A 17,985-nucleotide genomic window follows, 5' to 3' on the forward strand; every position below is an offset into this window, starting at 1 on the left:
TCTTTGATATTTAATAAACAGACTGTATCACAAATTCTGTTTTATTTCAATGAATCATGCAGCCCAAGTTAATAGGCTTTTAGTTTAAGTCAAAGCCATTGACTACGAGTTTTTACTTGCTCTACCTAGTCAGGAAATGACTAGGCAGCTTGTATGTGCTCGTTCTAGAGAGCATTTGATTGGCTAAAAATTGTAGATATGCCCATAAGTGCGTGATGATGTCATCAATACTTCGGTCCATATAGAGATGGGATTTAGTGAGATTTCTCTGCGGTTGGGGCTACCATAGAATGAGGTGACAAATACAAACAAGTGAACAGCAACCTAACAGCTGGTTAGGATGGATTAATACAGAATATACTTATGGAGAAATGGGTGAGAAATGGACAAAAAAAATATGAGATGGAGACAGAAACAGGCGGCGAGATTTAGGAAAAGTCCCACATGCCGTCCTCGGGCTCAGGGTCGGTGGGTGACGGGGTGTTGCTGGTCTTGGTAGGTGTTTCGGACGGAGGCGTGTCTGGAGGACAGGACACTGGCACGGCCGGATACATCAAACTGAGGAAGGAGTCCCTTGTGTGTTTCTTCACCTGGAAGATCAATACAGATCAATACATGCATTACTTTAGACTACTCTGTGAGACTGAAGACAGGGTCAAGTTTATGACAGCTTGGTGAAAGGATTAATGTACCTGTCTGAAGAAGGGATGAGTGAGGAGAGCTGTCGCAGATGGCCTGAACGACAAACACACACATTATACACAGGGTTCAATAAAGGTAAAAAGGTTTATTTTTATATTTTTTCATCAGCTCTGGACAGGGTCAAAACTTATTGCATGCTCTTTCAAAAATTTTCCTCCCTCCTTTGTCCGCCTCCTCTCCCTCCTTCATCCACTCTAACAGCTGACGAATTTGCCACATTCTTCATTAATTAAATTAAAACCATCAGTGCACAATTTTGCACATCTCAATCTGACAAGCACATCTTAGCAGCAAACATACACTCATTCACATCCTTCTCTTCACTCTAAAGCAGAGGTCTCCAAACTCATCATTTCAAATCAATCTACTACTTGCCCGCTTGATCCTATTCCTTCCCATCTCCTTCAAGCCATTTCTCCTGCAGTTGTAGCTGCTCTCACTCACATCATTAACACATCCCTTCACACTGGTGTTTTTACCTCAACATTTAGAGAGACTCGTATAACTCCACTACTTAAGAAACCCACCTTTAACCCATCTCTTTTAGAAAACTACAGACCAGTTTCCTCCTTTCATTGAAAAAACCCTTTTCCTTTCCCTTTTTATTGCAAAAACACTTGAACAAACTGTGTTCAACCAAGTCTCTGCCTTTCCCACACAGACCAACCTCCTCGACAGCAATCAGTCTAGCTTCAGAAGTGGACATTCAACTGAGACTGCCTTGCTCTCAGTTGTAGAAGCCCTAAGTCTGGCAAGAGTGGACTCCAAATCTTCAATACATATCTTGCTTGATCGGTCCTCTGCTTTTGACACGGTTAACCACCAGATCCTCCTGTCAACCCTACTGGCAAAGTACATCTCAGGAACCAATCTCCAGTGGTTTGAGTCTTGCCTATCAGATACTGTAGGTCCTTCAAAGTATCTTGAAGAGGTGAGGTGTCCAAGTCACAACATCTATCTACTGGGGTGCCTCAGGGCTCAGTTCTTGGACCACTTCTCTTCTCTGTCTACATGGCATCATTAGGTTCTGTCATTCAGAAACATGGCTTTCCATACCACTGCTATGCTGATGACACTCAACTCTACATCTCATTCCATCCTGATGATCCAACGGTAGCTGCTCTCATCTCAGCTTGCCTAACAGACATTTCTTACTGGATGAAGGACTGTCACGGGCCAAACAGTCCGGCCATGAGGAAAACAGAAGTTTCTTTAGAAAATGGGTTATTTTATTACACCCCAAAAAAATACTGAACAATAGAAACCAAAAAATTAACAACTAGGCCTATAAAAGAGGTCAACAAAATATAACTATACTCAAAACAGCATACAACAAAACAGAATATGAACTTAACAACCTCACCTCACAGAATGAGACACCAGGGAACATATATAGTGACTTGACAAAACCAATTTACACAAAAAGGGGAAAATAAAAAATGGGAGACAAGTACAAACAATTACAGAGCCAACAAACTAAACCCAAACCCCCCTCTAACATGGCAGCACATGGTATGGCTTAATTGGCAGGTCACAGGATATCACAGTCCTCCACCCTTGGCCACACCTTTCTTCCCCCCCCCAGGACAGAGCTCTCTCCAACATGGTAACAAAGAAACAATGATTAATAAACAGAAAATATTTACATAGCCCTACAATGTGAAAATGTGTGCACTTCATTTAAACAGTGTGTTGCTAAGACAAATAATATTATATGATAACTGAAATAAACTACATTATCAATGTTTCTAAATCATGAATTGTTTGGGGTGTGGCTATTGCAAAAAATTACTTAACCTATGTACCTAAAACATAACTTGGGTGCTGGTATTACCCTTCCTTGCCAATTGGTCATCCTGTGTGGCTTGGGCCACCACACACCCCCCCTCTTCAGGACTCTCGCTGGTACTGCGAGAGAGGTAGTCTGCAGTAACGTTTACTTTGCCGGGGATGTGCTGGATTATGAAGCGAAAAGGCTGTAATGCCAGATACCAGCGAGTAATCCGGCCATTAGTATCCTTCATTCGCTTCAGCCACTGAAGAGCTTTGTGATCGGTCTCAAGAGTAAATTCTCTGCCCAGGAGGTAGTAACGAAGGGAGTCGAGAGCCCACTTTATAGCCAGTGCCTCCTTTTCCACCGTTGAATACCTCAACTCTCTGGAGAACATTTTACGGCTAATGTAAGCAACTGGATGGCGGTCCTCTGGTGGCCCCTGGAGAAGCACTGCTCCTAGACCTCTATCGGAAGCATCTGTTTGCAGAATGAAATCATCATTAAAGTTTGGACTATACAGAACTGGTTCCTTACTTAGTGATTGCTGAATGTCGTGGAAAGCTGCCACTGCCTCTTCTGTCCACTGGATCTGGTTGGGACACCTAGATCCTGTCATGTCTGTGAGGAGAGCTGCTCTATTGGAGAACTGTGGGATGAAGCGGTGATAAAAGCCTGCCATACCCAAGAAAGACCGTAGTTGCTTCCTTGTCTGTGGCAGCGGAGAGGACTCTATGGCCTGAATCTTGTTGACCTGTGGCCGTATCACCCCATTTCCAATAATGTGACCAAGGTACTCTGTCTCTGCAGCAGCGAAGACACACTTTGATGCATTTATGGTCAGCCCGGTAGAATGGAGACGCTCCAAGACAGCACGCAGATGTTCCAAGTGTTCTTTCCAGGCGGTACTATAAATGACAATGTCATCCAGATATGCAGCTGCAAAATCAGTAAAACCACCCAGTACCTGGTCCATAAGCCTCTGGAAGGTGGCTGGAGCCCCATGTAAACCAAATGGCATGACTGTAAACTGGAAGAGACCCCATGGAGTCCTGAAGGCTGTCAACCCCCTGGACCGCTCAGTTAGTGGAACCTGCCAGTAACCCTTACACAGATCTATTGTGGTCAAGAACTTTGCCTTCCCCAATCGTTCCAACAGTTCATCAATTCTTGGGGTGGGATATGAATCAAACTGAGAAATAGAATTCAGGTACCTGAAGTCGATGCAGAACCTTATGCTTCCGTCCTTCTTTGGCACCAGGACCACTGGGTTACACCACTCACTTCTAGAAGGCTCAATGATCCCCAGGGACAGCATCAGGTCAGTCTCCTTCTTCAGTGAGGTCAGCAGCCATTCCGGAATCCTGTAACTAAGCCTCCTTACTGACGACCCCTCCTTAACAACAATGTCATGTTCAACCATATCGGTCCTCCCAGGATTCTCCTGGAATACCCCATAACCACAGATTTCTCTCACCTGAAGCTGCTTTTCTTCAGAGAGGTGGTTGAGGTTGTGGCCCCCTAGAACCCCAGCTGAAGGCAAGTACTGTTCATCCACTTCCTCTTCCTCTCTCACACCTCTGATAAGCATCACCTCTTTTTGTTCAGGTCGCTGCACCCACTCCTTCAGGAGATTTATATGAAGTGTCCTGCTCAACCGAGGCCGCCTAGGGGTTGCTACCTGATATGTGGTAGGCCCAAGTTTCTTTAGAATCGTGAACGGCCCCTGCCACTTTGCCAGAAGTTTGTTGTCGTCACTGGGGAGGAGCACCAGCACCTTCTGTCCCGGGTTGAAAGATCTCTGCCGGGCTGACCGGTCATACCAGGACTTCTGCTGTTGCTGGGCCTCCTCCATATGTGATTGGGCGAGTTCGCTCATCCTTTCCAGCTGCTCTCTCATCTGTACAACATGGGATATTATATTAATCGATTCCCCTTTTCCTTTTCCTCCCTCCCAAATCTCTCTCAGCAGCGAGAGAGGACCCCGTACTTCATGCCCGTACAAAAGTTCAAAGGGAGAGAAACCAGTGGAGGCTTGGGGTACTTCCCTGTAGGCAAACAGGAGATAAGGCAGCCACTGATCCCAGTCTGTACCACTATCGTTGACAAATTTCCTGATCATCTGCTTCAAGGTCTGATTAAAGCGCTCTGTCAGTCCATCTGTTTGGGGGTGATACGGCGTAGTTCTCAGGCTCCTTATACCGAGTAGCTGGTACACTTGTTTTAGTAGTGTAGACATAAAATTAGTTCCTTGATCAGTTAGTATTTCAGAAGGAAAACCTACTCTGGAAAAGAACTGCACCAAACAGAAAGCCACTGATTTTGCTTTTATAGACTTTAGTGGAAAGACTTCAGGGTATTTTGTAGCATAATCTGTTATAACCAGCATGTACCGGTTCCCCGATTTACTTCTCTCCACAGGACCCACAATATCCATTCCCAGGCGCTCAAATGGGGTGCCAATGATGGGTAAGGGTCGGAGGGGAGCCTTGGAGGGAGTTTTAGCCGATGTAATTTGGCACTGAGGGCAGCTTCTACAAAATTCAGCCACCTCTCTGCTTAAGCCAGGCCAGTGAAAGTGGCGTTTGATGCGTGCTGCAGTTTTGTGCTTACCCAGGTGGCCAGCCCAGGGAATAGAATGCCCCATGGTGAGTATGGTATGTCTAGTTGCTTGAGGAGCCACTAACTGCAACACTGACCCCTGTTGACGGTAGAGCAGGCCACTTTGCAGAATGTACTCATCTCTGTTGGAGTCTTGCCCAGCTCCCGGGTCCCTCCCCTCTGCTTTCTGAAAAAGAGACACTAAAGATGGATCAGCTTTCTGCATTTCGATTAGGTTCTCTGGCATTTGAAATCCCAAGGATAACTTGGGTTCAGGAGGTGTTGATGGTTTTACCACTGTATTTTGGAACTTCTCCTGCCGTCTCTGTCTGCGAGTTTTCTGAGACTTCCCGGGTGCGGTCTCCAACTCCTCATTATAGAAAGGCAGGGTACATAGAGTCTCAGAGTAGTCATTGGATTTGGTCGCCTGTGCTCTAGTAACAACTGCGTTGCATTTTCTACGATCTGACTGCATCAAATCAAACAGCACTGGAAAGTCTCTCCCCAGCACAGCAGGAAAAGGTAAGCTATCAACAACCCCAATGTTCAACAGGTATGTCTGCCCATCTACTTTAATATACATATCAGCTGTCGAATAGCTCTTTTCATCCCCATGTACACAACAGATAGGTATGGTGTCTTCCGTGCTAATTATGTTGGGAGGTACAAACTTCCTATGCACCAGAGTCTGATCACTTCCGGAATCAAGCAGAGCCTTGAGCATTATTCCATTAACTTCAATATCTTTCAGTTTAATAGACTGGACCTTCTTGAGATCAGGCTCCTCCTGAATTCGTGGTACAAAGCACATCTGAGTCACGTTAACTGAATTTTTAGGGCACATAGGTTTTGTATGGCCTTCTACTCCACAAAGATAACAGATCGGCTTTCTCCCTAAGGATTTTACTGGTCTGTTAGCTGGCTGGCTTTCCCTCATTGGAAACTTACCCACCCCAGCGTCTGGGTGGTATGTTGGTTTGCGATAGTCCGTCGCATTTCTCCATGAGTTGTAACTCCATGGTTGACGCTTCTCTCGGGCAGCCACAAAAACCTCAGCCAGTCTAGCAGCCTCCATGGCCGAATCTGGGTCATGCTCTCGGACCCAGACCTGCAGCTCAGGAGACAACATTCCCAGATACTGTTCCAGTATTATCACTTCACCGATTTGCTGGGTGGTTTTACCTTTGGGCTGAATCCACTTTCCATAAAGCTCCTTTAGCCTTGCATACAGCTCCTTGGGGCTCTCATCAGGATCCACCTCTAGGGAACGGAATCTCTGCCTGTAGGTCTCAGGGTTAATGTCATATTTAGCTAGAATGGCTGATTTTACCTGCTCATAGTCAAGGGAGTCATCAAAGTCCATATGCACATATGCCCCTCTAGCTTTGCCCGCTAGTAATGGAACTAACTGAAAAATCCAATCCGCTTTATGCCACCTGTATGCTACAGCAATGCGTTCAAATGTCATGAGAAAATGTTCAATATCATCATCCTCAGTTAATTTATCCAACCTGGGCTTATGTTGCGAGAAATACTGACCTCCAGAGGCCTCCCGAGCTGGATCTGGCAGAGGGTGCATAGTGGATGATTGAACCTCCCTATCCGGGGGATCGGAGTCCTCTGAAAGAGGATTTGGTGCCACAGATGTTCGGGCCTGAACTTCTAACTGCAAAAGCTGAAACTGGTGTTGAAGAGCTTTAAAACGTTGTTCTTGTCTTGCAGTTACCTCATTCTGCTTTGCCTCTCGAGCATCCTGCTGCCCCATATGTGTCTGAAAAATGGCCATCAAGTCAGACAGAGTTGGCTCCTTGCCCTCTGTATCCTCAACCCCTCCTAAGGCTCCACCTTCTTCCTCTTCACTGGCTAGTTTCTCCTGTGCCACAGTAGAAGGACCACATCTTTTCCCTCCTTTTCCCTTTATCATTTTTTCTTCAAAAAAAAGAAAAAATTTCCTCAACTGGATATCCCACCGCTGCCACCAATTGTCACGGGCCAAACAGTCCGGCCATGAGGAAAACAGAAGTTTCTTTAGAAAATGGGTTATTTTATTACACCCCAAAAAAATACTGAACAATAGAAACCAAAAAATTAACAACTAGGCCTATAAAAGAGGTCAACAAAATATAACTATACTCAAAACAGCATACAACAAAACAGAATATGAACTTAACAACCTCACCTCACAGAATGAGACACCAGGGAACATATATAGTGACTTGACAAAACCAATTTACACAAAAAGGGGAAAATAAAAAATGGGAGACAAGTACAAACAATTACAGAGCCAACAAACTAAACCCAAACCCCCCTCTAACATGGCAGCACATGGTATGGCTTAATTGGCAGGTCACAGGATATCACAGTCCTCCACCCTTGGCCACACCTTTCTTCCCCCCCCCAGGACAGAGCTCTCTCCAACATGGTAACAAAGAAACAATGATTAATAAACAGAAAATATTTACATAGCCCTACAATGTGAAAATGTGTGCACTTCATTTAAACAGTGTGTTGCTAAGACAAATAATATTATATGATAACTGAAATAAACTACATTATCAATGTTTCTAAATCATGAATTGTTTGGGGTGTGGCTATTGCAAAAAATTACTTAACCTATGTACCTAAAACATAACTTGGGTGCTGGTATTACCCTTCCTTGCCAATTGGTCATCCTGTGTGGCTTGGGCCACCACAAGGACCATTACCTTCAACTAAACCTTGCAAAGACAGAACTGCCACCCCAAAGACTATTAATTGTTAATTCTGAGCTGTAACATCTGCTAAGGGTCTGTGTGTATGTACCTGCGCTCAGGCTCCTGCTGCAGGCACAGTTGGACCAGGTTGTGCAGTGTGGCTGAGTGGTTTTTGGGGGCTGGGCTTTGAGGTCTCTCTGCTGTGGCAGTACGGGTCAGACTTCCGGTCGCAACACTCTCACCGATGCCCGAATCCACACCGGAACGGGACACCTTGAGCGCACCCATGTCTCCGAGAGGGTAAGGAGGGACGTCGAGGAGACAGCAGTGAGAACCTCGCAGCTTCTGAAGCAGCATCTGTAGAAGAAGAAACAGGAAGTGAGTGTTCAGTGATCAGGGTTTCATGCTCACAGGTGCAGTAGATGAAGAACTGCAGTACCAGAGTGGGCGGCATGTCCTGGAATGGCACTCTGCCACTGACCAGCTCACACGCCACGATTCCCAGACTGTAGATGTCTGACTTCACTCCATATCCATGAAGATCCTTCATCACAGAAAGACAGACACAAAACCCAGCATAGTTTCTCATGAAGCTGAATGTTTGGAACTGATGTTGGTATTGACATTGACCAGGCCTTATAAATAAGAATGTAAAATATATTAGTAACATATCAGTTATCAGCCAATATTAAATGTATTATTAGTTTAGTATTAAGATATTATTAAACTTTTTTAATAAACCTTATACATATTTTTAAATGTACTTTTATATACACACACACACACACATACATACATACATATATATATATATATATATATATATATATATATATATATATATATATATATATATATATATATATATATATATATATATATATATAGTGCTGTCAAACGATTAATCGTGAAATAAAAAATAAAACAATTTGTTTGCATTATATGTGTGTGGTCTGTGTACATTTATTTTGTATATATAAATACACACACACACACACACACACAGTATATATTGTTTAACTATTTACATGTTACACTATTAACATTATATTTATATTCATATAATTTTTATTATAAATTTATACATTTAATTTATAAAAACCAATTTTTCTGAAATATATACATGCATGTTTGTATTTATACATACATAATAAATATGCACACATACATATATTGTGTAAATAAAAACTTTTCTTTTGGATGCGATTAATCACAATTAATTGTTTGACAGCACTAACACAGACACAGATAATTAAGTGCATCAAGTTAAATTGGAAAAATAAGATAAAATAAAAATTGGTAAGTGTTTGGCAAGAATTGTTAAATGTAAATGAGGAATGTTGACAACTCACTGAAATAAAGGAAGTTAAAAATCTTAAGTAAGTTATTTAGTTTAAAAGTTTGGGGATTTATTTATGTTTTTTTTTATTATTATTTATCTGCATTTTTAACAAAAATACAGCAAAAAAAGTAATATTGTAAAACATAATTACAATTTAAAACTGTTTTCCATTTCAACATATATTTTAAAATGCAATTTATTCCTGAGATGGCATTTTCAACATAATTACACCAGAATTTTTCTCTCACAATAATAAATAAAGTGCATGCTCGTTTTTTTACATTTAGAATATCTGTGATACAATCTAATCTTAATTAATTTCTTTAATTTGTAATAATTTTTTTAAGTTGTCTTGCCATTTATAAATTGTGTACTGTTATAAACAGTCTATAATGCTACTATACTGTGTGGAGGGTGTGAGCGTCACCTGTCGCAGGAGCTCAGGACTCAGCCAGGGCAGCAGAGACGGACTGTGTTGAGGCATGTCAAACACAGCTCTCATCCTCTTGCCATCCTTCATCAGACTGTACACACTCTGCAGCCCCGACAAACACACACGGCCTTCAGCTGACAGCAGCACATGACTGGCCTTCACACCCCTGCAGGACGCACCAGATGAGGAGACCAGATTCATTTAGGGCTCTGTGAAACAGTCATCGAGTGCTCACCTGTGCACGTAACCCATGTGATGCAGGTACTCCAGCGCTCGGAGCACCCCGTACAGCAGGTACGCTATCAGAGACTCGCTCATTCCGTCCGGAAAACACGACCTGAGCAGAGAGTCTGCAGAACCTGTATGAGACGCGTGCGGAGAGGGAAATGAAACAAGGGAAGGATGGGAAGCGAAAGAGGATGTAAATTACAGGTGAGTCTTACCGTAGCTCATGAGAGGAGACAGCACCCAGAGCTGACAGCAGGAGCTGAACACCAGTCTGGACGTCAGCAGGTTCGGGTGACGAAACCGTCTGGACAGCAGAACCTCATTCTGCAAATAACACACACATAACTATAAATGCACCAGCAATTTTGTCTATATAAGATTTGTGTATGCTTCTAAAATTCTGAAAATGTCCCACAAATACAGTCAATCCTCAAAGCAATAGTTTAATCATCATTACAGGGGAAAATAATGATAGAATGTTCATTTTTGGGAGAACTATTGCTTTAAGGCATTGATGCATTAGCTCTTTATTTCATTATTTACTCGCTCTCATATTGTTGCAAACACAATTGCTGTTATATTTGCTTCGAATAATGACATTATTGTCAATCTGTTTCATGGAATGACTTCAAAAATAATTTTTAATTATAAGTCTTATAGGCTACTTTTCTTGTTGTTTAGTTATTCTTTTTTATTGGGGGGGGGGGGGGGGGGCATTTTGGGAACGTTCCATATCACAATAAAAATGGTCATTAAACTAAAAAAATTTACACATTTACTAATGGAAAATAGGTATTATATAACTATGTATGCAACATGTTTTCATTGTTAAAAAGTTATTAACTTTCACTACAACGATTATTTTCAAATATATATATTAATGCTGTTATTTAATCAATCATGAATGATCAAGTCCAAAACAAACGTACTGTTTATTTATTATGTATATATAAATACACACACATACTGTATATATTCAGAAGATATTTACACATATATACATTTATATATATATATATGTATGTTAAATTAAATTAAATTAAATTACATTTATGCATTTAGCAGAAGCTTTTATCCAAAGCGACTTACAGTGCATTGAGGCTAACATTTTTTTTACCTAACATCATAATATATAAAACATATTTTCTTAATTATATACATGCATGCAATAATATACACACTCGTACACATTTTTTTTCACCCTGAGACGAATCTCTCACCGAACATTGTCTCATCCTAACAAACCATAGGCTACATCAATGGAAAGCTTATTTATTCAGCTTTTATATAATGTATACATTTTAAAAAACTGACCCCTGTAGTATATAAATTATAAATGTATTATATTTATAGTATACAATATATAAATGATAATACAATACAATATATAAAATTGTCAATTTGTATAATTTCTATCCCTTACTTGTTCTATTTATATATATATATATATTTTTTTTATCTGTGTTTTTGTTCTGTCTCTGTCATTCTGTTGCACTGCGGAGCTTCTGTTACGAAAAACAAATTCCTTTTGTTTTTATATATATATGTAGTTATTTATAAGTTATTTATAAGTTTCAATAGTCAATTTGATTAAAAAATACATATATTTTTTGACTGTAATTGTATATGCCAAGCGTTATTATAAAGTTGAATATTAAAACAGTAGAAATCAGCGTGATGTTCTCATACGCATGTACACACCATCAGCTGCAGCAGCTCATCTTCTGTGCACTCATCCAGGTTCGTGTTTTTCACCGCCACCAGCCGACCAGAAGGTGTGTGTCGGGCCATGCTCACCTGACTGAGGTTATTAAAGCCCCGGCCTGCACACACACACACACACACACACAGAGGACAAAACACAGCCATATAAACACATGATATAGACATGAGATTTCAGGCAGTAACTAGCTCATATCATATACTGTATAAAGTAGGTCAGGGTCATTACCCAGTTGTGAGAGCAGCTGATAGTGGGCGGGGTCAGTGGAAAGATCTGTGATGTCATCTTCATCCGTCAACACAGAACATGGAGAGACATCACTGCTCTGTCAGACACAGAACACAGCACACATGAACAAACATATAACACACACACACACACACACACACAGACACGACTCGACCTGATAAAACACTCCACACAACGCTGGTCATGTTTACTGGGTTATTCTAGGGAAGAATCAAATAGAAACAGAACATAATAAGACACTTCCTGTTCTGTGACTAACACTAATGTGATGCTTCAGAGACTGAAGATGAAGTCTGGCCTCAGATCAGTTTTATCCAACATGATAATATTGACTGAGAAACATGTTTTTATTGTTAACTAATTGAAATAAAACTGAAATAACTATAAATATGGTAGGAGTTTCCCCCTTCATAAACTCCTAATTTATAAGTATGTATGCTGGTTGTTGTAGTGATTATGTTGAGGGATAAGGGATGTAGAATACGGTCATATGCAGAATAAGGCATTAATATGTGCTTTTTATACACATTAATAAACAGCCAATTTTCTAGTAATATGCATGCTAATAAGCAATTAGTTAATAGTGAATAGTATTCCATGAATTAAAGTGTAACAATAAATGAAAATAAAAAACTTAAAATGAAAATGAAAAATAATTACTGATTGGAAATAGATAAAAGCTAAATAAATTAAACTAAATGAATAAATTAATAAACACCATTAATTAAGAAAATTCTAAATAAAAGGTAATTCAAAATATTGGTAAAAACTATAATAGTATAATACTAAAATAACAGCACTGAGAAACAGATATTTTGCAGATCTTTGTGGTAAAGATGGAGGTTAGTGGGTGTAGTGTATTTCAAGATATCAGTGAAATGAGAGAATAACATAAAAAGCATTTCAGTAATGGCATATACATATTACGTTCATGCATTAACTGCGAATCAAACACAACCTCAGAGCTGCTAGAGCCACTGAACTACAGCAGAAGTGTGTTTGAATAAGAAAACAATAGATCAAACCTAGGACTTAATTACATGCTTCATTGGAGCTCATTCAATCCTTCATAAGTACAAGTCCTGAACTTCCAGGTTTTTTTTTTTGCTTTTAATAATTTGTGATATTGCAATTCATCAGTAGATCAAATGCAGTCACACAACTTGACATGCAGTACACAGCTGAGAACTCTAGGGGGAGACAAATCATTGTGCCATTAAACCAGATTTGTAATTATTCAGGTAGCTTCTACAGTGTATAAACATGTCAAGATTTTAGACTCTAACTAAGTTCATAAGACTATAACTTTTATTGAAGCATTTTCTGAGAGTCCATGAATGGAAAAGTGGCCCAGATCACTGCAGTCAAAAACCAAATATTTCTGCCACAGGATGGGAAACTCTAAAGCCAACCCACAGATGTCTCCTTCAGCCAAAAACACAGGACAACAGCACAAGTGCGCTTTCATCCAGAACGATGGAACAGAAACACTGCTTTGTGATGCCCAATACAATGGATCCGCTCAGAAAACACTTGAGCACAACAACAATCTGAAGCTCACTGGAGTTTTGATTATGCGATGATGTTTCTCTGCCGTGACTATGCCCTCCCAAATCCTACAGGGCTTCTCACGCTGACAGCTATTTGCAGTGACAAATCAAACGGAAGTCATTCATTTGAAATCAGAGTCTGTGTGATTTGAGGCGATGTGGGCGACTGCGGCTGACGGCAATGCGACAAAGTGAAGAAGAGTTCACGATGATGCAGCATCTACCACAGACAGCACAGATCTCATACAACAGACCAGTACCAACAACAAATGAAACAAATACTCCATTCATTCAATCTGCATTGAGTCATTAAACAGGACACAGTTTTTATTTGAATTCATAAAAGCAGAACATTGAATTTAACGGAATACTGGGTATTTCCAAAATAATTTGATAATTGCAAATTATAGTTCACTGTAATTTTCCCAGAACTTACTCAAGATTTTGATTTAAAAAAAGCAATAATTTTGTAAATAATGTTATACATTTTGCACAAAACAAATGTATTTTTAAAAGTAAAAAGGTATTTTCAGTATTTATTTATCAATCAGTATTAATTAATTAATTAATTTATTTTTGTTGCCATACAGTATAATCATCAATTTTTTTTCTAAAAAAATATTTTAAGAAATAAATATCAGCAAGGATGACAGTAAAGACATTTATATTGTTAGAAAAATATATTTCAAATAAATGCTATCCTTCTTGGTCAGATCAAAAATCTATTGATCAAAAATCCTTTTAGGTTTAACTGTTGATCCTTCATCAATAATAGGATGCAGAACAACTGTATTTAACACTGATAATAATAAGACATGTTTCTTGAGCAGCAATCAGTGAATGATTTCTGAAGATCATGTGACACTGAAAATTCAGCTTTGATCACAGGAATAAATTACATTTCACAATATATCACACTAGAAAACAGTAATTTTTAATTATGATAATATTTCACATTATTACTGTTTTTACTGTACTTTGGATCAAATAAATGCAGCTCCAATGCACCCCAAACCTTGGATTTCAACATACTGTGTTTGGTGACAAATTCAATTCAAATTCTCACTCCAACATGAACCAGCTCCTAAATTCTGAATTGTTTCTCATTCCCGCTAACGACCAACAGTAGTGCATTAACTGAATCAGTGTGAATCTCTCTTGAAGAGGACAAGATGATCTACCGTTAGACTCTACTGACCGAGCACTGATGGCTGATGTCTTCATACTGCTCCTCTATGCTGATGGACTGGACTTGTGAGTGGGAGGAGATACAGGTGCAGTCCTGAGGGGAAGAGGGGAGGAGACATGAGACACGCCCCCCACCCCACACATGAATATGGAGATGAATAGGACTGTATCAACAGTATGAATATGCATGACTTGAGCAAGGGTGGGCTGAAGGGAAGAGACACGGAAAAAAAGAGGAGATGATTATGGAAATCCTGCGGTGGAGAGTCAGCCTTGCCATGTGTGATTAAGTCATGGTTAAAGGAATTTTCAGTATTCAATGCAAAACATGAAATAAATTTTGTTTGTTCTTACAAACTGAACCCGGAACATTTCTTTATGACGTTAAAGGAATAGTCCACCCAAAAACAAAACTTTGCTTAGAATTTACTCACACTCAAGATGTAGATGAGTTTTTTTTCTTCATGGGAACAGATTTGGAAATATGTAGCATTGACCAATGGATTCTCTGCAAGTGAATGGGTGCCGTCAGAATGAGATTCCAAACAGCTGATAAAAACATCACAATAATCCACAAGTAATTCTACTATCCCTTTAACTGATGGACTGGAGTGGTGTGGGTTAATTGTGATGTTTTTATCAGCTGTTTGGACTCTCATTCTGACGGCACCCATTCACTCCAGAGGATCCATTTCTGAGCAAGTGATGCAATGCTACATATCTCTCTAAATCTATAACCATGAAGAAACATCTCATCTACAGCTTGGATGATCTGAGGGTGAGTAAATTCTCTGTAAATTTGCATTTTTGGGTAAATATTAAATAGAGGTTGAATTGTCATCTACAATAATTAGTATTTAACTGATGTATATTTGAAAAAAACACTAATTTCCGTTAATTTTACCCAGATTTGATATCTAAATGTTCTTTTATGGAATTACTTATAAACAATGCAAAATGAAGATGCTTTTTAATGGCTGTTGAAAACATTTATTTATTTATGTATTAACGAGGAAACTGCAAACACAACTTTCATTTGTTTCATGCTTAAAGAACCTTTATTGAATCAAGAACATGTCTTTATGAGTGAGACAGTGACATGAGCCTCCTGGATTAAGAGGTGAGGTGGAGGATTGGTGGATATTAATGAGGACGTTTATTATTAAATCTGCTGATATCTAGGGATTAGAGAATAATCAGGCCATGGATATTGTTCAGCGAACATCTTCAGCCCATAAATACATCCCTAAAGCTCTTCTACAGTACTGAACACTAAACCCAGAATCAAAACCTTCATGCAAACACATTTCTGATACCCAAAATGAAGAACTAAACACAGAAAGCATGAAATACAGAATGCATTGAGCTTCGCACAAGCAAGCCGGGGATGAAAAGATTTGACTCTCACCAGAAACGACATGAGGCTGAGCTGATGCTTCACTGGAGTTCATTTATCTGATTCTGAAGACAGTGAATAACAATCAGACCAGCTGCAAAAACACTCCAGCAGTGGTTTTCTGGCTGCTCCCAGTGTGCCACGCTGCATTTCCCATAGCAAGAAAATATGCCTGAAAAAAGCAAAATGTATTTCGCTTACCTGGCTTTGCTCGGATTTCACTGCATACAAGACAGACTTCATCTCATCTCACGCTGCTCCATTAGAGTCCTATGAAGAAAACCATTAGCACAGACGCTTTCAAGCACATATCAAATTTTCAGAGCTTAAACAGCATTATGATCCAGATCCAAAGCTCACATTTCAATTGCACACATTTCTATTTTCTAAGAACTGCTTTAATAGTCTGATTTCAAATGCATCTTGTCTGAATATCAGCATCCATATTCCGGTCGTGTAGCAGACACTGTGTCCACGAACAGAGCAGCCGAAATCAGTGTCTGCCACCGCTTGACCGACTGCATGAGTATGACCTTCTCTCCTCTCTAAACATCATCATTATCATCATCATCTTCTTCTTCTTCTTCGGTTATATCATTTGATAGGATGTCATATCTGTCTGGTTGCATCAGCTCTGATATTCCCGGAGGTGACATTGGGAAACACAGTCCATTTTGTGTTGTTATGCAATTAATATTAGCAGCATTAAAATAAGTTCACTCTTGCCTGATTACACTTTATATTTATAAGAAGATTATTGAATGCATATAGCTCAAGATTAGGTCACTGCTTAAACCGCAATTGAACATAAAATAAATAATGCATACTGGTTCACAATACAGCAAACAAATAGATATGCATAAACATGCATGTTAAATATTAATCATGTAATTATCAGAGCAGCTGACAGCAGGTGTCCTTCCTAGTCCTTGAAAGTGATTGCATGTAGGTTAACAGGGTTAAGAAATACATTTTTTAACGAAGAGCACTGGTGCACTTGAAGCGTCTAAAATAAAATGGACTTCAATCCAACCCGTTTCATATTAATTATGTTTAATGTTGCATGAACGCATTTGGTGACTGTAGTAGATAATTTTTACATGATTTAACATTAATAATGCACGATTAATATCATTCCCTACGAGCTACAAAAACTATTATTTTCTAATATCATGCATACTCAAATTTTCTGAGACTGATGAGAAGCTCAAGAGAGCCAGATACGACAAAAACTCACCATTGTTATGCATGTGTATGGAGGTTCTCCTGTAAATTGATTTTGCGCCCTTAATTTTGACGGCGAACGTCAGTTCTGGGCAGTTACAGTTACTTCGGTCACATCACAGTTTTATTGTATGAGGAAAGATCACGCAGCGTCTCTCACATTGACCAATAACATTTGTAAGTTGACTTGCCAAAGCTTTTCTTCACAGTCCCGGCTGAGATTTACATAATAAAAGTCTCTCAAACATGCCGTAAATGACGTACCAGAGGAATTTCCACAATAAAAGTCTTTTGATCACACGACTAAACCTAAACTAGAAGGGTATGCATAATAAAAGCACCTAAACTATTAATAATTGCACACCTCTATCATTTAAATAATCATTTAAGATAATTTCCTGACATGTTAGGAAGTGATCTAAAAACAGTGGCAAGCTTAAATTAAACTGCACGTTTATAATCCCTAGAATAACTGTATACATTTTTCTTTATTTTCTAATAAGGGACCTGGAGGTTTTTATCTTCTCTCCACGTCCTTTACACGAACACTCAAAATTCAGTCTTACTTTATTAATTCAATTCAATTAAATTCACTTCAATTCAATTCACGTTTATTTATATAGCACAATTCAAATTGTTTGCAATGCAGCGTCACATAAATGTAAAGATTTTACATTATATTTAGGATTAGCTTGTGTCAAGGTTATGTCAATATGGCAAAAAAAAGACACAGACTCTGAAAAATGCAATAGGCTAAGCATAATAATGTTTGTAATTTATATCCGTTAATACATAAAGAAATCTCTCAGGGACTTTTATCATGAAATAAATGTCGCGGACTATATGACGTCATTGTAGCTCAATGAAGCTAGATTTGCCCTGAAT

The 17,985-nt window shown here is 39.3% G+C and overlaps 1 protein-coding gene across 1 annotated transcript; it reads right to left on the reverse strand.

Moving 5' to 3' along the window:
* stradb (STE20 related adaptor beta) lies at positions 1–17,330 on the reverse strand. The gene is made up of 13 exons (XM_026256319.1): positions 17,114–17,330; positions 16,078–16,146; positions 15,889–15,941; positions 14,491–14,574; positions 11,722–11,818; positions 11,472–11,593; positions 9,986–10,094; positions 9,778–9,901; positions 9,537–9,708; positions 8,207–8,311; positions 7,877–8,124; positions 693–735; positions 1–590 (listed from the first exon to the last, which is right to left on the reverse strand). The coding sequence occupies exons 3-13, from the start codon at positions 15,898–15,900 to the stop codon at positions 429–431; spliced, it is 1,278 nt and encodes a 425-aa protein (XP_026112104.1). The 5' UTR covers positions 15,901–15,941; positions 16,078–16,146; positions 17,114–17,330; the 3' UTR covers positions 1–428.
* Between the last annotated feature and the right edge of the window lie 655 nt (positions 17,331–17,985).

Source organism: Carassius auratus, chromosome 6 (genome assembly GCF_003368295.1).
Source record: "Carassius auratus strain Wakin chromosome 6, ASM336829v1, whole genome shotgun sequence".
NCBI classification, from domain to species: Eukaryota; Metazoa; Chordata; class Actinopteri; order Cypriniformes; family Cyprinidae; genus Carassius; species Carassius auratus.

Coding starts and splice junctions, on each gene's coding strand:
- stradb (XM_026256319.1), bottom strand. Junction 8,312..9,536: donor GTCCTGAGCTCCTGCGACAG/GTGACGCTCACA, acceptor TCTGTGATGAAG/GATCTTCATGGATATGGAGT. Junction 8,125..8,206: donor AGGACATGCCGCCCACTCTG/GTACTGCAGTTC, acceptor CTTCTTCTACAG/ATGCTGCTTCAGAAGCTGCG.